The 24,105-nt window shown below is 38.3% G+C and overlaps 2 protein-coding genes across 2 annotated transcripts in view; one reads left to right on the forward strand and one right to left on the reverse strand.

Annotated features, from left to right (window-relative positions):
• The window catches only part of Tasp1 (Taspase 1), a 272,831-nt gene that overhangs the window by 206,413 nt on the left and 42,313 nt on the right, over positions 1–24,105 (forward strand). The window lies entirely within an intron of this gene.
• Positions 1–24,105, reverse strand: part of defl (Integrator complex subunit 7) — a 438,395-nt gene that overhangs the window by 50,331 nt on the left and 363,959 nt on the right. The window contains exons 17-18 of the mRNA XM_067157240.2: positions 10,180–10,278; positions 9,906–10,100 (exon numbers count right to left, since the gene is read on the reverse strand). Of these exons, the coding sequence (XP_067013341.2) occupies positions 9,906–10,100; positions 10,180–10,278 (294 nt within the window). The remainder of the gene's footprint in view (positions 1–9,905; positions 10,101–10,179; positions 10,279–24,105) is intronic.

Here is a 24,105-nt window from a genome sequence, read left to right on the forward strand (position 1 = left end):
TTATGCAGATGATGTATTACTACTAGTTAGTGGTAGAACAACAAATACATTAACATCTGCAGCAAATGAAGCACTCAACATACTTCTAAGGTTGGGACAGAATAACAAATTGAAATTCAACACATCTAAGACTGTTGCTATGCTAGTCACCAAGAAAAGGAAATTTGAGACACTGGTGGTTAAACTAGACGGCCAAAAAATTAGATATTGTAGATAGCATGACATATCTAGGAATAATTTTAGACAGCAAACTTTTATTTAGATCGCACTTTCAACATTTGGAAACCAAAGCAGCCAAATTGTATAGGAGCCTGACAATGGTAGCATGACCCACCTGGGGACTAAACTCGGAAATTCTGAAGATTATATATCGTGGAACTGTTGAACCAATGGTGCTTTATTGTGTCACTGCTTTCGAACATGTTCTGCATAAAAAAATGGGCGCAACAGAAATTGTCTCAAATTCAAAGAGGTTTCGTGTTACGCATCACACGCGCTTACCGCACAATATCGACACACGCTGCCCTTATTATTTCTGGTATAGAACTTCTGCATCTCACAGGATTCAGCATGTCAACTTCTATCAACTGTAAGAAGAAAAGAATAGATCCGTGGGATTTGGAAGGAGTGGAACTTGAACTTCCTGCACCTCATACTGCTGCCGGACATCCAGCAGATTATATGAGCTCTGTATTTGACCAACCATGCACCACAGACCACAGCCATTCAATATACACAGATGGTTCTTGCATTTCCAGCAGCGAAACACCAGTGGGCTGCGCCTTCGTGATGTATGAGGGTGCAGACGAAGTTCATTCTGAGAAACTAAAACTAAAGGAATACTGTTCCGTGTTTCAAGCCGAGCTGCTTGTAATATTAAAAGCAGTCGAGTGGCGCATAAACAAAAAAACCTGTGCGACTATACTCAGTGACTCACAAGCGGCGCTGAACTCCATAAAAGATAAATATAACTTACACAATTTGGCAGTACATGTAAGAGAGAATATATCAAAGTGCAATAAACATATATGTTTCGGTTGGGTGTGAGGTCATTCTGCCATAAAAGGGAACGAAAGAGCTGACCAATTGGCCAAAGAAGCTTGTAATTCTAACTTGTCAGAGAGTTATACTAAATGCCCAATTTCTTTTGTCAAAAGAACCGTAAAGGATGAAATGCTCTCTCGTTGGAATGAACTGTGGTTAGCAAGTAAAAATGGTTCAGTAACCAAGGACGTTTTTTTTCCAAATGTATATAGTAGGCTGGGATGTAAATATATCCCAACTTGTATACATCCAAGTACAGGCATTGTACAGTATGCGGAAATCGCACGACATATTTGTGTAGAAACTTTCATTTAACCCATTAGTGCTCCTAATTACGATAAATATTTTTAAAAATATTTTTCATCGTTTCTGGTTTATAATGAACCTAGTAAGAAGTAAGAACTGAAATTTAAAAAAAAAAATATACATTCATCGAGTAGTCATTTTTGACTGGCAACTTAAGTTGCCGGGGAGCACATACATAGTCAAAATCAGAAGGAAACTATAACTTATTACACTCATATTTACAGTTCACATGTTATTACAAATTTGTGCCGAAGAGCACATACATAGTCAAAAGGCACAAGGAAACAATAACATTTTACAATCATAATCCACATCTTATTTCCAATTTGTGGAAATGTCACTGTCAGTTCACTGCTTGTGGAATACCTTGAAGCATTCGTTTGGATGCAGAGGTGCATCACACTTTCTACACAAATATGTCGTGCGATTTCCGCATACTGTACAATGCCTGTACTTGGATGTTCCCTTCTCAATGATATGATCCATTCGGTCTCGTCTCACATCATCTAACACTGGTGAGAACTCTAATGTTGGCCGGATGCCTGGAGATTGCTGTGGCGTCCCAAAAGACTTCAGAAGACATAGAGCACATTGACGACGAAATTCCAACAATGCCATATCATGCCCAAATCTGCAGAACAGAAGCCATACTTGCTCACAGGAAACGTCAACGGCCCAAGCGAAGAATGGCCACCACCATTTGTTTGTCCTAACATTGCAGCAGTATATAGCTACGAACTGGTCATTGATATACACCACCCATGTGTTTATTATACTGGGCGATGAGATGTGGAATATCCACCAATATTCTTTTCTTCTCTGTACGTGAATATCTGTAGCACTTTTTCTTTGGTTCAGTGCTGTCACAGTTGGTTAGTACTGTTACAACATTGTTGTCATTCCACCTTACCACCAAAAGGTCCTTAGTAGACGATACTGCCATTGCAAATCTGGGCTCTTTTTTCCACGTTTTCTTGTCTGGCAAGTGCATGCTTGGAAGGCATCTGTTTTCTCGGAGAGTCCCAGTGCCTCCTAATCTCCTCCTTGTTAGCTCCTGCAGGAGAGGTACGGAGGTGAACAAGTAATCAAAGTACACCTTAGTACCAGGCACAGGATCACTTTACAAAGATGAAAAATGAGAGTATCCTCCTAATTCAATACAATAAATAAATTCAAACATGTTTCGGCTCGTTTGAGCCATTTTCAGTGAAAAATGAGGGGATTTTGAAATAATTTACATAATGTAAGTTGAAAAAATGCTTAAAAAAACATAATGAAGGAGCAAATGAAAAAAACAAAACAAAAGAGAGCCTAGACGGAAACAAAATTAGCACAAATATACAATATTTACATCAATATGCGGGGCAAAAAAACAACTCACTGCGACAAAATTCAGTGAAAAGGTGTTAATTTAAAATAATAATTGAAACTAAAAACTGTGTTAACCTAAGAAAACATTCTTCACAGAGCAAGCTAGCCACATTGAAAGCTAAAGACCCCAACCATAAGCATTTTTTGTCAATTTCTCAAGCTTTGTATCCAAAAAATATAATTTTGAATAACACTGATTAATTAGTTGAGCTTGAGAAATTGTTTGGAGTAAAACGATATCTGCTCTGGTTACTGTTCTCTGAAACATGCAATTCAAACCCAGACGAAAGAATGAACAGCTTTGACAAATGTGTCTCTAGATGCAGCTTGCTGTAGAGGAGTGAGCTTAATCAAAGCATCATTAGTTGCCGCAGAAAAATTCTCCTCACAAATGGAGGTAAAACTGGCGTCAAGGTTCGGGGTAAAGGAGATGAAAGGTACTTAATACCACAGTTATTAATGCCTATCATGTCAGACATCTTGAAAATGTAACATCAGTAAAGTAAGCACTCAAATAGAAGACAGCCTGAAACCAGCCATTCCACAGGGTTATGACAGGTGCAGGAAAAAGCTTTGCTTCCTTTGAAGCACCATACTTTGATGTTAAGAATTATAAATAATTATATTTTCGCTTTCTTGTGTTCAAAAATGCAGACTTTACCATCGCAACTACATGATTTAAATCTGTCATCACTGCGACCCAACTATTGCCAACCAAGCTGATCTTATGTGCCCAGCACTGTACATGCATTAAATGATCCCCTATGACCACACTTAATGTTTCACAACACCGGGTCATGTACGGGGCACTGTCACTAACAAACATTTTAAGTGCATCATATGGTAAACTATAACGGCGCAGAGCTTCTAAAACAGCACGAGAGTAGTTTGTAGCATTTCCTGCATCAAGATAGTTCGCAGAAACAACGTGCAGCTCTCTTTTGGATCCGGCTTGGACTTGGAATATGATGATAAAAACTCAACGGCCCATTCTATCTGTAGTTTCATCACAGAGTATGTTGATGTTCTTCCCCACTAGAGCCTCTGGTGGTCAGATGCAACTTCTAGAAAGGAAGAAAGACCTCAAATTATAACAAGATAATTTAAAATTACTGGATCAATTGGGTACGGGTAAGATAGTCCAATATAGAAATTGCACTCTAATTCGGTATCCTTCAATTTACATGTTATAAACCTCATTTTAGGTCCGTATTGAAAATTTAACAGTTCAACAATGATAAAGGTGTTTTAATTTATTCCACCTATTCAATACTTATATTTTCACGTATAGTTGTTACATAATTAAATTCTTAGTTACATGGGACATGTTTCACCCTCAATTAAGGGCATCTTCAGCCTAAATACAATAATCAAAAATACAACTAAATTAAAAGTGGAAGTTAAATAAAATCATCAAAAATACAACTAAAATAAAAAGTGGAAGTTAAAAGTTTAGTCTGTTATTAAAATTAGGAACAATAAAATTGTGAAAAATGATAAAATAAAAAGATGCTAATGGAAAACTGTCTTATGATTAAACTATAATCTTGTCGGAGACTAAAACTTCTATTAAAATTCTAATTAAAACAGTTCGTATAAAATATTGGAAAATCAAAGTGGTAGTAATAAAAAGCCAACGACATGAGGGTGTGTACACAAGCATAAACTTGATTGTCATGAATGCAATCTTTTCAAGGCCGCTGATGAAATTCGTAGTAAGTAAGGCAGAAGCGTCTATTGAAAAATTGTAAGAGGCCGTTAGCACCGGTAGGTAATAAAATGGCTGAATCCTTGCCAGAAAATGTCAACAGATGCAGAAATAAGTTTTCTGTAAGAGAAGGAAAAGAAGAAATAAGAAATTGAACGTAAGGACAGAATTCAGTCTTACATAATTTTGAAACAGATGAGGACTTACATGTAAGTGGAAGTTATTTGTTAACTACTGTTGAGTTGGTTGCTGCCCGTCTGTTGGCTCTAAGTCTGGTGTTATAACTGTGCTGCAGAGGCGGTAGCGAACTCGGAGGGGAAGGAATAGGGGAGTGCGGAAGGGAGGAGAGGATGGGTGGAGTCAAATGTGACGAGGCTGACAAAGGGGCGGAGTCAACTGCATTGCTGGAAGTAGGCCTAATATCTGTAGGTATGGGAGGAGTATTAGGGTTTGAAGAATTAAATATATTAGGTATCCTAAATTTATTCGAACTAACTGACTTTAATAATTTCGGCATTAATTCATGTAACATACTTTTATTGTCCGTGGTTTCATTGAGATTCTTTTGCTTATTGTACGTCTGATCTAAATAGATGTATAAACTTTCTAATTCATTCAGCATTCTTCCTTTTTGTATGTTTCTAATTATCGTTAAGTCTTTCTCAATGGATTCAAATCTGTGGCCAGTCTCCCTCATATGCAAACTCATCGCTGAGTATTTCCTATGTTTTTCCGCGTTAACATGTTCCATGTATCTTGTCATAAAATTTCTCCCAGTCTGTCCAACATATGAAAAATTACACTGAGTACATTTAAGTCTGTATACTCCCGATCCTAAATAACGATTCTTATCATAATTAACTTTTTTATGATTAAAGAATATGGACTGGTTAGTATTAGTAGTTTTAAAAGCTATATTAAAATTATGTTTCTTGAATACGCTAGTAATCTGGTGTATAGCTGGATTATGAAAAGTGAATGTAGCATACTCAGTTTTTTTGGTCTTTTCTGGTATCAGATTCGTAGATAATTTGTTCTTAATTTTATTGATTAATTTGTTGATCATTTCTATTTTGAAACCATTTTGTTTAGCGAGGTATCTAATATAATTTAATTCTTTCTTCAAATTCATGGGAGATAGAGGGATTCTAAATGCTCTATAAATTAGACTGTGAAAAGATGCTTGTTTATGTGAACTCGGGTGTAAAGAGGAATTGTTTATAGTTGTAGATGATTGTGTCGGTTTTCTAAATATTTGGAAATCAAAAGTGTTAACCTTACGCGTAACTGTTATATCTAGAAAATTCAATGAGTTATCGACTTCGTCCTCTTTCGTGAATTTCAAATTAGGTTCGATTTCATTTAATTTATTTAAGATTTCTTGACTATTAGTGACATCTTTGTTTATGATTACAAATGTATCATCTACATATCTCAACCATAAATCTATTCCTTTAATTTCTACTATTATTTCATTGTGTTCGATTGAATCCATAAATATGTCGGCAAGGATGCCCGATATTGGGTCACCCATTGCTAATCCATTCTGTTTATAAATATTATTGTTAAATGTGAAGTAGTTATTGTCTAATACGAACTTTAACAATCTAGTGAATTCTTCTACTTCCATTTTACTAAGATTACTGTGTTTACAAATATTATCATGAATGATATTAACAGTTTTATCTGTCGGAATATTCGGGAACATATTCACTACGTCATACGAACACATCATCTGGTTTGGAAGTACGCCAAATCCAAGCAAAATGTCACACAAGTCAATGGAATTTTTTAATGGTTGTTTATTATTAAAAGTGTAATGTCTTTTCAAAAAATTGTGAATGTATTTGGAGACTTTATACGTGGGAGAATTACGGCAATTGATAATCGGACGAATCGGAATATCTTTTTTATGTATTTTGGGCATAGCTCTAGTTTCCGGGAGCCTAGGATTCATATTGACAAGATATGACAAGATACATGGAACATGTTAACGCGGAAAAACATAGGAAATACTCAGCGATGAGTTTGCATATGAGGGAGACTGGCCACAGATTTGAATCCATTGAGAAAGACTTAACGATAATTAGAAACATACAAAAAGGAAGAATGCTGAATGAATTAGAAAGTTTATACATCTATTTAGATCAGACGTACAATAAGCAAAAGAATCTCAATGAAACCACGGACAATAAAAGTATGTTACATGAATTAATGCCGAAATTATTAAAGTCAGTTAGTTCGAATAAATTTAGGATACCTAATATATTTAATTCTTCAAACCCTAATACTCCTCCCATACCTACAGATATTAGGCCTACTTCCAGCAATGCAGTTGACTCCGCCCCTTTGTCAGCCTCGTCACATTTGACTCCACCCATCCTCTCCTCCCTTCCGCACTCCCCTATTCCTTCCCCTCCGAGTTCGCTACCGCCTCTGCAGCACAGTTATAACACCAGACTTAGAGCCAACAGACGGGCAGCAACCAACTCAACAGTAGTTAACAAATAACTTCCACTTACATGTAAGTCCTCATCTGTTTCAAAATTATGTAAGACTGAATTCTCTCCTTACGTTCAATTTCTTATTTCTTCTTTTCCTTCTCTTACAGAAAACTTATTTCTGCATCTGTTGACATTTTCTGGCAAGGATTCAGCCATTTTATTACCTACCGGTGCTAACGGCCTCTTACAATTTTTCAATAGACGCTTCTGCCTTACTTACTACGAATTTCATCAGCGGCCTTGAAAAGATTGCATTCATGACAATCAAGTTTATGCTTGTGTACACACCCTCATGTCGTTGGCTTTTTATTACTACCACTTTGATTTTCCAATATTTTATACGAACTGTTTTAATTAGAATTTTAATAGAAGTTTTAGTCTCCGACAAGATTATAGTTTAATCATAAGACAGTTTTCCATTAGCATCTTTTTATTTTATCATTTTTCACAATTTTATTGTTCCTAATTTTAATAACAGACTAAACTTTTAACTTCCACTTTTTATTTTAGTTGTATTTTTGATGATTTTATTTAACTTCCACTTTTAATTTAGTTGTATTTTTGATTATTGTATTTAGGCTGAAGATGCCCTTAATTGAGGGTGAAACATGTCCCATGTAACTAAGAATTTAATTATGTAACAACTATACGTGAAAATATAAGTATTGAATAGGTGGAATAAATTAAAACACCTTTATCATTGTTGAATTGAAATCCTTCAATTTTGCGAGTGGTTTCAATGTCGTAATACCTAAACCGTACCCGATCAATGAAATCGAAACTTACCTGGTAAATATACTTCACGTAGAGTTCTCACACATGGCAGCTCTTCATTTGAAAACTCAGTAATCCAGGTCTTAGTTAGCTCTTTGCTTTCCAGCTTTTCCAGAGGTATACTTGCTTTGGCAAAGACTTCAACTGTGCTGCGTTTCGAGAAGTCATCTCTGGAAATTTTTCGTCGTTTACAACTATCTAACTGTGTAAGCACAGAAGATTGCTTTCTTTGAGATGTACTAGCAGCAGGGTTGAACTTTCATTATCGCGTTGCTTACCCTCATGTTTTTCAGATTTAACATGTTTCACAATGCTATCTTTTTTTTTCCCACCCAACTCGGCAATTACAATACTTGCAAAATCATAAGTTATGGTCCATATTGACAAGTGATCACTATAATAATAATAATAATAATAATAATAATAATAATAATAATAATAATAATCGTATGGCCTCAGCTACCGTGTGCAGACATTTCAATTTGACGCCATCTGGCTGTCTGCTCGTCAATTTCGACGTCCCGTTTTACTCTAGGCCCCCACTAGATGGCAGGCCGAGTAAACCGAAACTCTCTTGGGCGTCTATGGCTGAGATTTAATTAATTTTGTCGGGTAAACACCAAATGTGTCACCAGAGATCTTTTACATGCCGACATCGTACGACATGGAGTGTCGAATGGACTTTTTTTCCGCCCTTCAAAAATCCGACTACCTCTGCCGGGTTTGAACCCGCTATCTTGGGATCCGGAGGCCGACACTCTACCGCTGATCCACAGAGGCAGCTAGTGATCACTATCAAAGGGTAGGAAGGGTCCACCTATTCAATACTAATAGTTTGTATATTGTCATATAACACTGGGACTAGTTTCAACCCCATATATATTGGGTCATCTTCAGCCATGCTCCAATTGGAAGACATAAGCACACATGTAACCAATAATGATATAATCACTGTTAAGACACAATTTACAGTCTTGATTTAAACCACTGATGAAGTCTGAATAACATATCTACACTTTAAAATAAATAACACATCAAAAATGTTGTGGATGATGGCGAACTATTTTGTCGTTTCTACAGCAGCCATTGTTTCTGAGTTGATCTGGGAGTTGGTATCCTTTTCTGTGTAAACACCGATATAATTTAAACCATAGATGAAGTCCGAAGAACATATCCACACTTTAAACTAAATAACACATCAAAAATGTTGTGGTTGATGGCAAACTATTTTGTCGTTTCTACAGCAGCCATTGTATTCGAGTTGATCTGGGAGTTGGTATCCTTTTCTGTGTAGATGAGCAACTTGACTGATATTCATGTTTGTTCAATAGTGATATTGGGGTCGAAACTAGTCCCAGTGTTATAAGACAATGTACAAACTAATAGTATTGAATAGGTGGACCCTTTCTACCCTTTGATAGTGATACTTGCAAACAATGTCGCTGAATCTGTGGCATGTAAACCACCCTTTGCATATTGCTGAGCCCTTTTGTGCGCAGTTTTTGTCGTGCGCCCCATAACCTAAACGATCGCTCGACTTTCTACTCTTCACTAGTTTCAATTTTGAACAACAGGAAAACAGCGCTGCGTCTATCTCGTTATTTTCGTGACACTTGATTTATGTTTCGATAATAATCAATACAGATCTTATTCCCCTTGCTATTCCCATTGTAAATATCGATTAAAGTCAGCAAGCAGCAATCGATCGGCTACTTTTCTTCATCGATCGGAACGGTCGAAAGATTTACGCATCATATTTTGAGTAGTTCTGATGATTTTGCCAAAATATGTTGTTTTTGCCAGTAAAATAGCAAATTTTTGCAGAATTCGCACCAAAATTGCATACTAATTTAGCATTTGGGTCACAATTCGCATTTTGTCGCACTTCTATTATGGGTAAAAATTATTTTATTCCACATTAGAATTACCATAGGCTTGGATTCAGTACAAGATTCAAAAATGCGCATTTATCGCAAATGCGTTGTTTTTTTCAGGTCCCTAGTTATAAACTAAGAGCAACTTGAACTTTAAGTGGATGTTTGGCACTAGATTTCGGGGCTTGCAGTTTACACTGGCAGTTCATTTCATATGGCTTCTGCTACTGGAATTAGGTGCCAGCTGTCTGCTCCAGGGACTGTAGAACTACGCTCATATCCATATCAAACTGGGAGGAAGTTTCCAACTGAGTGAACTCTTACCTTGGTATCAGGGTTGTTGTGAGGAAGTCTGGCTTGCAGCTGAGACGACACCGTCACCACGACCCCCGATACCTTGCGGAACAGCCCCGGTCTCTTGCCGTGCTGGATGACGCCTTCCACTTTGACCGCCAGCTGAGAACCGCTCTGGACGCTGATCGACTCTCCGAGAACACGCGGTTGGGGCGAAATGGCAAGCTGTAAGACAAGTCATTTTTTACGAACACATTTTGTCGCTAACCAGACGTTAGCAAGGTAAAAGCAAGCAAAGGCTTACCTTCACACTCGTAGACTGAAGCACTTGGAAGAAATATCGTGGAACACACAGGGAAGACTCCGCCAAGATCTCCACCTCCCGCAGGAGACAGTCGATGTGCTGAACGGAATAAACAAGTTCCATTTTTAACCCTTTCAAGATCAGGTTTTCTAAATGTTCACATACCCCACAATTTAGGTTTTTACAGGCACATTAATAAATCTCTCTATAAATAGCAAAACACACTCATTCACAAAAATGGATAGAATGCAGATGATTGAAATGAAAAACAACAATAGCACACAATTTACCTGCTTAAAAGCTTTTTTGTAAGATATTCCTCAAAGCATGGGGCAGGGCACAAACCAATATTCTTCTAAGCTATGTTTGTTTACATGACCCATTAACCTTTTAAGTGCTGAGATATCAGTTGACTGTTTGGTACCTCAGTGCTGAGTTTTTTTATTTGTATGTAAACAAATTTGTAGAAGCCTCAATTTTTAACTTATCAGTGGGGTTATTAGCTTAAAATGTTTATAAATGTTGGTTGTTGATAAATCTAAATGCAAATGAAAAATCTTACACTTATGTTCAATTATTTTTGAGAGAAAACAAAATTACACTTATGTGCCCATGCCTGGATTATCTTTATACAAAGTAAAGAGCCCAAAATAATGTTATTTCCTAAAATCTGTAGGCAACTAACACACAAAAATGTACACACTCTTTGTTAGACGATATCGGGATATGGACATTGTCAACTGTTATCATTGTTTTTAAATGTTTTAGTATGGTCTTTCGCTAAACAGATGTCGGTACCTGCATCACGATAGTGGGAAAACAAAATGGCTGGAGCACGCTTGACGTTCGAGCAACGAAAGTACATTCTGAAGTGGTTTATCAGGTTTTGATAATGCCATTTAAGTGCAACGTCAGTGGAGGAGGGAGTTTGAAACAGAATCCCCAACACGCGTAACAATTAAACGCATTACTGGGAAGTTAGAGACGCATGGAACAATTTGTGATATTCACAAAGGAAGATCGGGAAGAACGCGCATAGCTACCAGTCCTGCTTCGTCAACTCACGTGTTGGAAAGTTTTGCTAATTCTCCACAGAAGTCTGCTACGCAATGTGCACAGCGACTGGGGATTAGCAGTACAAGTGTACGACGAATTTTGAAAACAGCTAAGTGGAAAGTTTACATCCCACGATTACTGCATGCACTTAATGAGGACGATCCCGATCGTCGAATGCAATTTTGCGAATGGTATCAGCAAATGGTAAGCCAAGATGAACAATTTTTGACGAAGTTAGTATGGTCTGATGAAGCCCAGTTTAAACTTAATGGAAATGTGAATCGACATAACTGTGTCTACTGGGCTCTGGAAAATCCGCATGTTCATGTGGACAAGGCAGTCAATCTACCAGGGGTTAATGTTTGGTGTGGACTGTCATCGAGGAGCTTACTAGGAACCTTTTTCTTGGTACTGTCACTGGAGCAGTGTACTTGGAAATGTTACGCACATTATTTTTACCATTTTAAGTGCGCTTTATGGAGCCGATGACGAGTCTTCTACCAACAGGACGGGGCGCCACCACACTACCATGTAGCAGTACGAGCTTTCCTGGATGACAATCTGCCAGGACATTGGATTGGACGACGACGGCTCATTGAGTTTCCCCCATGGTTGCCTGATCCTACCCCTATGGATTTTTACTTGTGGGAAACTGTGAAAAATCAAGTCTATCGACGTAAGCCACGCACGCTGGAGGCCATTCGCCAGGAGATTACAGCGGCATGTGCAGAGATCCCCATTCAAACATTGACGGACGTAGTTGCAGCGACCATGCGTCATTCTGCTATGTGTACGGCAGCCAACGGTGAATATTTTGAACATCTCATGTAACCATATGTTTGACTGAAGAGAGTACTACATGTGTAATCAAAATTTAAATTAAAAAAACACACAATAAATAGTTCTTATTCGTACAGATTGTATACATTTTTCTGGCGGACCCTGTACATGTAACTTCTTAGAAGTATATAAGTTGATATTTTAAAATACTTTCTAAACCTGGAATGTGGTGATAGTTACAGGTTTTCCACTGGTTGTTTGTGATGCCGATTTGTTCAACTATCTGCACCAACTCCACTGGCACAAAAGTTTCTAAAAAATCAATGATTTTTGGTTTGTCATCAAACACTACTTGGCCTTCAGAGCCTGTCACAGTTACCTGAACCTATGGTGAGGAAAAGTAATCCATCCACCACGAAATTAGCGATAAAATAGCTTTGGTACTCACCGTGTTTTCTTCTTTCGTTTAGAAGGAGGCTCTATTTCTCTCTCACATACAATATTTTTGGCATTCTCTCTGTCACTCTCACTTTCAATATTGCTTAACAATTTCTTAAAATGATTATCTCCATCATCTGTGGTTAATAACTGAAAGATCCTGTGATCAGAAATAACATCGCTGCAAGGGCAAATAAATTGTTGTTCCGCCATGTTTGTTTACATCACAGATGAACTCCACACACGTCTACAAAAAGCTCTGTAAGTTACTTCCCGAAGATATAATCTCTGATCAATTAGTTCTACATAATGCCCAACAGATGGCAGAACATGTCAGAGATCAAATTCCCACTCGAAAGTGAATCGGAAAACTCAAAAAAAAAATTAAATTCTCGCGCACCATCTACAGAAGGGCATAGCACTGGTGGACCGGCCGCGTCAGCCCGTCTATAGGCGGCCGTAGCACTCATCGGGTTAATACTTACTGCTAAAAATAAATACATTTCTTCGACAGTAACATCAGTCCATTTTGACGCCCGGGATGTGGGAGAAATGACCTAATTATTCTCTACGTATTGCAAGTGATACTAGCTCATTTCTATGACTATTTTTTCCACTAAGGTACGTGGAAAATAAATTTGAAAATGTCCAGTTCTGGAGAGATTTCAGTCAAAGATTGGTCCTGGATTCCGGCAAGATCAGGCTTATAGCCGAAATCAGTAGGTAAACATTTATTATTAGCTGTTTCTTTTTTCCCAGACATGGTGATCAGTTGATACATTTCATTTCTGCCTCTTCGCGGTAGCTGGTTGTAATTCTTCATCACTGTCACTTACACTTTCATCATCGACAGTTGAAACTTCGGGTACAATATCCCCAACACTTTCTAAATCACTTTCACACTAATCTGAACCCTCACTTTCATCATTCATTAATATTTCAAACACTTTTTCATCACCTTTAAAAACTTCCGCATGCCTGCGAGCAGCCATGTTTATCAGATCACATCGACTCGCAAATGTGGTAGACATTCACATGAAAAAATTAAGTTAACAGTGCTCCCAAAGAGAATACAAATTAGCGCAAGCTTCCGCAATATAGCCGATAGATGGCAGATACGACAAATTCTTCAATCATTGCTGAAAGTCAAAGAGAAGCGAAGATATGAAGCTCGGAAGTTCGACACACAATATATTGCGCCGTAACTTCTGGGACACTTCCCGTGAGACGCAATATATGGCGCCGTGACCCGGAAAGGGTTAAAGTCAAATATAGAGACATCAACATTCAAAGGAACAGAGAATTAACAGTGTGGGAGGAGAAGACCCTCACTTCTTGTGTTCCTATTCTTGCATCACCTGTCAAGACCAATGAGTGCTGAAACCCGCTCATGGGGGCCTGAGAACCACCAATATAAACTATCTTACTCTTCTCTGTCAGAATCGCCCATTCCCATTTCTGCCTTTGCTCTTTCTATACACAGTAAAAGCTCGTTAATTCGAAGTCGTTGGGACTCAAAAATCAGATTTCGAATTATGTGATTTCGAATTAACCGCCAAATTGCAATTCAGAAGTACCAACCCTTGCCGCGTTACAAAACATTCTAAGGCCCGTTTCTGCATTCAGTTAACCTTGATTCACAGTTTATACTTATCAAATGTCATGAAAAAAGATCTATTTTCAAAATGTATCTAAGAAGGTGCATTTAGAGTATTCAAATAATGCACCGAATGTCTCACTGGCAAACATAACCTCACGCAACGAAAGAAAGAAAGAAAGAAAGAAAGAAAGAAAAAAAATCACGATTCAAAGACGAGGAGAAATCAATGCTGGCTCCCATGTGCAAGTGCTTTATTCATTCGATTACTATACTGTATGCATTTTAGATGCCTTGTATTTACACAGAAAGTACCCGATGCCCTTGAAATCAAACTTTCCTATGACTTTCCTTGTACGATTTCCCTCCATGGCACTTCTCTTGTACTTCAGAAATGTAAACACTTGCCGTGTCACAAAGTATTCTAAGACCCCTTAATACATGCAATCACCTCGATTCACAGTTTAAACCTTTCAAATGCCATGGAAAAAGCTATTTCCGAAATGTACCCAACAAGGTGCATTTTCAATTTTCAAATAATGCACTTGGATGAATCACTGACAAAACCTCACGCAACGAAAAAAAAAAAAAAATCACACAATTCAAAGACGAGGATAAATTATGCTGGTTCCCCTGTTCAAATGCATTTTTTGGATTTCTGTACTGTTTGCATTTTTAGATGCTTTGTACTGGCATGGAAAGTGCCCGACGCCCTTAAAACATTGTGGCTTATCGAACTTTCCTATGACTAGGGGATAAAATTTCTCGCTTCCATGTGCATTGCAACACACTACAATGACCCTCATCCCTCGCCCTCGTACGATTCTTCAGCTGGCACTTTCTCCTTTAAAACCATAAGACTGTTTGGGCTCACGTTAAAATAAAGCAATGCAGTTTCATCGTCAATGACAATATGGTTCGCTGTCTACGAATTTATTATATTAGCCATGTTTTTTCGTCAACTGTCGACATCGCCAGTGTTCATGGATTCTGTTTTTCCACACACTACCTGTTGCGTGATATTACGGCGTTCTTTAAAAGATTGAAAACAAAAGATTTCCGATTTCATTCAACTTAGCAATCAAGAAGCGCACTGTAGACCCACCAAAAAAAGCTACCCCTCCACGTTCCGGAACACGCGTTCCATTATGATGCTGATAAATTTTGAGTTGAAATTACTCTGTAACATAGGTTACTACTGTTTTAAAATGTAAAGGCAGTTTCGAATTAAAGTTTGAATTTCGGTAATGGGGCCGACATTGTACTTCGAATTACGATTTATCCGTATTTCGAACTAAACAATTTAAATAAGATGCAAAACACTATCTCAAGTTTCCGGGAATGAGAGCTTCTTGGAATTAGGCGGGATTTTGAATTAACCGATTTCGAATTATCGAGGTTCTACTGTATATCAATTTAAATGTCAGAGTACTTTCTTTTGATGATCTTCTTTATTGGTAGTTTCATTCTGCTCTTAACATTTTACTTAGAGTTCATCTTGTCATTGTTTGATTTCTATTGGTTGTCTGTCACGTGTGTTGTGACAGTTCTAGTGATGTCATTCTTTAGCCGTTTCCTAGTTGTGCGTACCTTCTTCTTGAAACCTCTGTGTTTTTATAGATTTATGTTTATATTACTCTTCTCTAATCCGTGTAAAGTTAGTTGTTACTTTAGGCCCGCCTACTTATTTCTGTATATAAACCTTCTTGAGACACACACATCGTACACAGCAGCAACTCGCCAAGGAGGCTTCTGCCTGACCTTCAACAACTTTTTGCCGCAAATCGTGGGTTTATAACCATGATTCGTCAATAAGGAGGATCTGCTTGCAGCTTTGCCTTTCTGCCTGGTGCAGATATTTTTTTTTACTACACAGTTTAATCTACTTCAATGAACTTTTACCTTCAAGATTTGCCAGCACTGCTTGTTCATCTTGGTGTTTTAATCTGCAGTAGCACTATCTTCTTCCTTCGAGGAAGAACTTTCAAAGTTTGTAACAAGACTTCCTAATTTCAACACGAGCTAGTCTTTTCAGAAATCTTAGCCAGTCTAGTGGCATTCAAGTTTCAAATCTTTTTTTCCGCTACAACTTAAACTAGTGCTTCAAAATTCTTCTAGACATATCAGTGTAACATTCTGTTTTCATTTTGGTGTCATGCAAGACTCGCTCTTAAAGACAGATCAAGTGAAATCTGACCTCACGAGTTTACTCACATTTTCCTGCGTCAATTCTTTGATGAATTTACATTCACTTTTAAATACCATTTATCCTCCCTTTCTAGTCAAGAAACTTAACTTTTGCATATTAAATTATTTACCTTTTTCTATATTAATTGTTAAATTTGAAATCGTTTAATGTAAAAAATATTTTCTTTTAATATATCATTTGAAAACCATTGGGTTTCTTCCCTTCCATGCCTATAACTTTGTTACACTCAAATCCATCACCTGGTATCCTTATACCTATCCCATCTTTTGACAATAATTCGTCTTATCCTTGGACTCAATTATTTTCCATTTGGTGTATGAAACATCAGATTACCTGAAATATCTTCCGATAATTTCCCCTCTCGAACAATGAGTAGCATTGTTCTCAAGTTTTGTTACGTACATGACGTTGTGCTACCAATTTGTAACGTCCCCTAAGAGGTAACGCTAATGTAAACGAAGACTAATAATCCATAAGGTCCCAGTAAATGTACATAAGTGTACAGTGGAATGATAATAAGAGGGGCTCAGAGGAAGAGTGCCGTCAAGACCGATGATTATAAGGACAAATCAAGACAATGAGATTATAAATAACATGTGTGTATATGTATATATATATATATCTTTTTGAACCAGCAGAAAGATAACAATATATACTCTAGCAAGAACAATTTGGCAGGATTATAATTTTTTATATAAGTAGAAAGACTGTGCAGTATAAAACATGAGCGTAGAAATGGACATCGATTAATATTTGGCAAAATTGAGAAAATGGAACGTCAAATAAATATAAATTGATTTAGATCATAACAATTAAAGAAAAATAGACTACAAATTGAAAAACTGTACAGTGAGAATGGAATATACAAATAAATTTGAATTGATACTTGGCGAGTGTAGATAGTAAAAAGGATTGTACAAATAGATACAAATAAATTTAGAGTATAACAATTAAAGAAGATTAGACTGCAAATTAAAAGGCTGTACAGTGAGAATGGAATATACAAATAGATATCAGTAAATTTAGGATATACATGAATTCTAAAAACATGGCTGATAACTAACAGGAGTACCAACTTGAAGTAAGTTAATATATTTAAAGCTTGTAGATGAATAATAGGTTTTACAAATATAATAATCAAACCTAACAGTGATGCTAAGGGTAAACATGTGCTAAATGGACAAATATGTGATACACACGAAAAGCATTATAAGCAATTCCAAGTACATATTTAGAAGAAATAGCTTATAAGAAAATTCGTTAACATAAAGATGTGAGACGTGAAGAAAAAAAAAAAGTTGACCCAAGGGATCATAGCACATACTTAGATGTTCCATAATAATACAAGTATGCATAACAAATATGACGGGAAATCTTGTACAAGTTACAAAGCTAGTACAAGGGTCGGGATGGGAGAAATAGGATAACAAAAGAACGCGTCAGATGTATGGAGGTTATGGTAGACGGCCATCCAGTTGCATAATTGCAAGTTGACATGAATAAAGGTAAGTTCTCAGCATAAGTATCTTGATTGTCCACAAAGTGTAGAGCACTCCCGCCAAGAAGCCTGAGGAAAACAATAATAGACTTAAACTTGACATAAAGAGGTCTCCATATCTCTCAACTGAAGGTAGCAGCAGCAAAGTGATGGGCAGATAAAAATCTCATGCCTCGACGAGGTGTTGTGCTTATTCCAGTCTCGATTCCACCTGCCGAATTAGGCAGGGTGGTGAGAATATGTAGACGGAGAGATCATTCTAGAAAGTGACAAACAGCTGAGCTGGTGACGTATGACGTCGGCGCAGGAAACAGATGAGCATTAAATATGGCGACCAAGCGAATATCACCGGGAAGGACTGGAGGATTAAACATGAAAACATATGCAGAGTAGAGATGAAGAGGTAAGTTCACCAAAACTGTAAGGTCAGTATATATAGCACACGAAGTAGGATGGCATAGTTTATGGTAGAGGTGTCTGTTGAACATATTTCATAATGCTAAATACAGTGGAACCTTGATTCTCCGTTTTTGGAGGGACGCGAAAAAAAAAAAAAAAGTACAACACGGGAAAACGGAAGATCCGGGAACGAATGAACCATCAACAATTTGCCTCAATAACACAAAAGAATTACATATGTATTATTATAATCCTACAAACACTCCCAAACCAAACCAAACTACAGTACCAATAGACCTTCCGCCTACCAAGCGACCGCTGCTCATCCCAAAAGCCTGCAGATTACAAGGTTACACATGGTAAGTGTGACGAAACCTATAGGCCGTTATTCCTGGCTCTCTAGACTGAGGTTGCCATCTCACCATTCGATAGTTCCTCAATTAAAGGTAATTGTCAAAGTTTTACTGGCGAAACTTTGCCAGTTTCCTCTGAAAACTTCTTTCAGTTCAGCAACTTTGATCAGCCAAACTCTTCGAAAAATCGAATACCAGTAACGCCAGGCCAAACAACAATGGACCACAGTAGTATAATAGGCGGATTCGGCCGCCACCACCCCCACCGGCTCCCAGAGGCCTCCTCCACCACCACCACCACCACAGGCTCCCAGGGGCCTCCTCCACCACCACCACAGCCAGCGGCCTCCTAGAGGCCTCCTCCACCACCACCACAGCCAGAGGCCTCCCAGAGGTCTCCTCCACCACCCGCGGGAAATTTGAATTTGTAAACAAAGCCACGTACTTTTTGACAGTTATCATCGACAACAACGAATCGCTAACCTCACTGCTGGACATTATAAATTTTCCAGCTAGCTCATTCTTGGTTGCCAGCGTTTCGCCCTCGTGTGCTAGGGTGGGCTCATCAGTTGGTACCTAGCACACCTACCAATACGCTGGCCAGTGCATACCGTGGAGGCCACTGCGTAGGCTAACTGGAGCCACCGGCAGTGCCAATGCACTAAGAGACTTTGTCTCATCACTAAAAATTGATGCCTGCTTGGCCATCAGATGATATAGATGTTGATTCCCATAGGGAATCTGAAATATTTGTCCTGAATGAGCAAATTTATAATACCAATATAAATGGTCCGTTATTGGACAAGTACAAGCGATGGTCGCACGCTCGCGTACAAGTTGTTTAGTACGATAGTTGATGTATGCATTATCAAAAGGTGATATATACACGCTTTTAAACCTCGCTATTCTTACTGCTACTATGTTCGCAAGATTTTCAAACATCGCTATTCTTTGTGCTTTAAGTTCGTTCGATTAGGTCATCCTAAAGTAGCAGCGCAAACACATGTGAACGTTGTAGATTCTAGCGGGATGTGTTTAGTATAATAGTTGATGCATGCAAAATCGACAGGTGTTGTGTACACACTTTGAAACTTAACTATTCTTCGTGCTTTAAATCCGTGCACATAAGTTATGCTATGATAGCAGCACACTCTAGCGGGAGAAGTTTTGTACTCTAGTTGATGCATGTACAATGGATAGGCAATGCGTACACGCTTTTAAAACATTGCTATTCTTACTGCTGCTACTATGTTCACAAGATTTTTATACATCACTATTCTTTATGCTTTAAGTTCATGTGTATAAGTTATACTAAGTTAGCAGCATACTTATAAGGTTGTCGCACACTCTAGTGGAAGAAGTTTAATACGAAAGTCGATGCATGCAAAATCGATAGGTGATGTGTACACGCTTTGAACTTGGGTATTCTTTGTGCTTTAACTTCGTGCACATAGGTTATGTTAAGATTGCAGCACACACAAGCGATGATCGCACGCTGTTGTGGAAGAAGTTTGGTACGATAGTCGATGCATCCATCATCGATAGGTGATGTGTACACGCTTTGGAACATAGCTCTTCCTTGTGCTTTAAGTTCGTGCACATGGGTTAGGGATACACAAAAGCAATTGCTACATGCTCTAGCGGAAGAAGCCTAGTACAATAGTAGGCGCATGCATCATCGATACGTGATGTGTACACGCTATTCTTTATGCTTTAAATTCATGCACATAGGTAGCAGCACACAATTGTGATCGTTGTACACTCTAGCGGGAGAAGTTTAACTTTATACGCATACGTTAGCGATACACATATGCGATCGTTGTACGAAAGTCGATGCATGCAAAATTGATAGGTGATGTGTACACGCTTTGAACTTAGACATTCTTTGTAGTTTAAGTTCATGCGTATAGGTTATGCTAAGATAGCAGTACAATCTAGCGGAAGAAGTTTAGTATGAGAGTCGATGCATGCAAAATCGATAGGTAATGTGTGCACGCTGTGAAACATAGCTATTCCTTGTACTTTAAGTTCATACGTATAGGTTATGCTAAGATAGCAGTACAATCTACTGAAAAAGTTTACTATGATAGTCGATTCATGTAAAATCAATAGGTAATGTGTGCACGCTTGATAGTCGATTCATGTAAAATCAATAGGTAATGTGTGCACGCTTTGAAAGATGGCTATTCTCTGTACCTTAAGTTCATACGTATAGGTTATGCTAAGATAGCAGTACAATCTAGTGAAAAAAGTTTAGTATGATATTCGATTCTTGCAAAATCAATAGATAATGCGTACACGCTTTGAGACATGGCTATTCTTTGTACTTTAAGTTTATGGGTATAGATTATGCTAAGATAGCAGCACAATCTAGCGGAAGAAGTTTAGTACGATAGTCGATGCATGTAAAATCGATAGGTGATGTGTACACGCTTTAAAACATGGCTATTCATACTGCTGCTCTGTTCCCAAGTTTTATAAACATAGCTAATCCTAATGCTGCTCTTAACGACGTAGAACTACGGATTGATTACGTGACCGTGACGTCACAGCCACGTGCTCTTGTTTGGTAAACATAGCTAGGTTCTTCTTTTTGACAGCTGTCTCCTTGACGAACCCTAACCTCACTTTGGAGGACAATAGAGCGTCGCTAACCTCACTGCTGCCATCTTTACGGCAGTAAACCTCAAGGCTGCCACCTTATGCATGTTATAACGCGGAATTTAAAATCCACCAACAGAACATTGCTAACCTCATTCTTGCCATCTTTACGGCGGTAAACCTCAAGGCTGCCACTTTATGCATGTTATAGCATAGAATTTAAGATCCAACAACAGAACATTGCTGACCTCACTCTTGCCATCTTGAAAAGTTCAGTGTTCCAAACACTAGTTAGAAAAACGTAACTCATCGCACCTCAGGGATTTTATTAGCTAAGACGTAACCCCTAGGTTCCATTCCTTGTTCTGAACATTAAACCATTTACCAATAAAGATTAATTTTCTACACTTAAAAAAGTACAAGCGTTCTTGCTGATAGCGATCGATGAGGTTGTTGCTCCTTTAGCCCTTTAGCCATTAGCCCTTTAGCCCTTTTGCCCATTAGCCCTTTAGCCAATTAGCCCTACAAGGAATGTGCGGTAAGGAGGAGGAAGAGTCCTTTCATCCTTTTTGCCCTTCTGATAAGATGTAACCCCTGGGTTCCATACCCTATCACGATTTTTTTTTTCGGCTTAGCATTTTGCATAGTAGCCCTCGCCTGCACAAGCTACATGCTTGTAATCTATGTCAACAGATTGAAACAATATGTTTCCGAACCGATATTTCATGTTACATATTTATGTAATAACTTGTTCAACAGCTAGGGACTTAAATGTAAGCAGAGTATTTCTTATAGCACTAGCGTTCTGTTTAATTTTACTTCCCGCATAAGCTACATGCTTGTAACCCATGCCAACAGATTGACTGATATTTCATGTTACATGATTATGCGATAACTTGTTCAACTGATTTTCACACAAGACGAATGATGGAAGGTAAATAATTTGAAGTTATACTTTTGCTATATCGTTTACCGAGCTAGTTAGCTGCGCAGTATGGGTACAGTGTGTTTTTTATTTTTACACCAGGCAAATCATTGAAGTTGTAGTTTTGCGATATTGCTTACTGAGCGAGTTAGCTACGCGATATGTGTACAGTGTGTTTCCATAGTTTTTGATTTTACACTAAGCAAATCATCAAAATCGTACTTTTGCTCTGAACACATCAAACAATGTTCTGATCATATGTTGAAGTTAACAACATCGATTACAGTGTTCGATTCCAGTCTTGGTATGTTTCATTCTGATCTTCTTAGAACAAGGGTACCCTCTAACATGTTCTAAACACATGTTGTATTGAGTACAGTGTTCGATTCTAGTCTTGATCACTTATTTTGTGTTCTGAACACATCGATCAATGTTCTGATCACATGTTGTATCGAGTACAGTGTTCGATTCTAGTCATGATCACTTATTTTATGTTCTGAACACATCAATCAATGTTCTGATCACATGTTGAAGTTAACATCGATTACAGTGTTCTATTCTAGTCTTGTTATGTTTCAATCTGATCTTCTTAGAACAAGGGTATCCCCTGACATATTCTAAACACATGATGTATTGAGTACAGTGTTCGATTCTAGTCTTGATCACTTATTTTGTTTTCTGAACACATCAATCAATGTTCTGATCACATGTTGTATCGAGTACAGCGTTTGATTCTACTTTTCTTATGTTTCGAAAGTCTAAACATGCACAATAATGTTATCGCTGCACACGCTTACCTTCGCGATGCAGGTTTAAACTTGTTCGATATAAAGCTATGCCTTGACATAAGAGGCGGAGGAGGAGGAGGAGGAGGTAGAGAAGGAGGAGGAGGAGGAGAATGATAAGGCCTTAACAGCCAATGTATAGTCGCCATTGTTTAAAGATGACAGCTGTCAAAAGAATTTTTCAAATTATCCGCCACCACATTTTAGCTAAAGAGGGCAGCAGGGTGCTCTGTTGATTAAGCACATAGAATTTCAAATTGTCCTCCACCGCATGCATAACAGCAGCTGTTATCTTGCGCAGTAGCCTCTAAGCTAGCTTTCTTCATAAGAGTAGCCGCCATCTTGTGCGAGCACCCCTAGGCTGTCTCATAAGGAGCTATGTATAGTCACCATTTCGTGTCCGCCATCTTGTGTAAGCATCCCTAGGACGTCTCAAGCCATCTTGTGTCTCATAAGAGCAGTCACCATCTTGTAGAAATAGATAGCTGCCAATGCCAAAGGGCTTAAGTAGGAACCGAACCGTTGATCTCATCATTAGACTATGTTTTTTCTTGTTCCTGATACTACGAACGTACGTATTAGGCGGAAAAATTTTGTCCGTTTTGCTCTACGATGCACGGTTTTCGAGATATTTAACATTTTGCATTTAAGCCTCCAAATTTAATGAATCGAACCAGCACGGTACGTTATACTCTCTACCATAGCTAGACCTGATCATGTTACGAAGACTTGCTTCAATACAAGCTAAAACAGAGCAAATGCCAAAGGGCCTAAGTGGGAACCGAACCGTTGATCCCATCATTAGACTATGGTTTTCTTGTTCCTCATACTGCGAACCTACGTATTAGGCGGAAAAATTTTGTCCGTTTTGCTCTACGGTGCACCGTTTTCGAGATATTTACCATTTTGCATTTAAGCCCTAAATTTAACGAATCGAACTAGCACGACATGTTAGCCTCTAAGCTAAGAGTGGCAGCCATCTTGCGCAAGCAACCTTAAAGCGTCTCATAAAGAGTTGTGTATAGCCGCCATCTTGTGTCCGCCATCTTGCGCAAGCATCCTTAGGGTGTCTCAAGCCATCTTTGAAAGGACCCTTAAGCCGTCCTATAAGAGCAGCCGCTATCTTGCGCAAGCATCCCTAGGGCATCCCATAAGGAGTCATGTATAACTGCCATCTTGTGCAAGCATCCCAAGGGAGTCTCGTAAGAACCTATGTATAGCAGCCATCTTGCGTAAGCACCCTTAAGGAGTCATGAATAGCCACCATCTTATGCAATTAGCGTCG

This window comes from Anabrus simplex, chromosome 13 (genome assembly GCF_040414725.1).
Source record: "Anabrus simplex isolate iqAnaSimp1 chromosome 13, ASM4041472v1, whole genome shotgun sequence".
Lineage (NCBI taxonomy): Eukaryota > Metazoa > Arthropoda > Insecta > Orthoptera > Tettigoniidae > Anabrus > Anabrus simplex.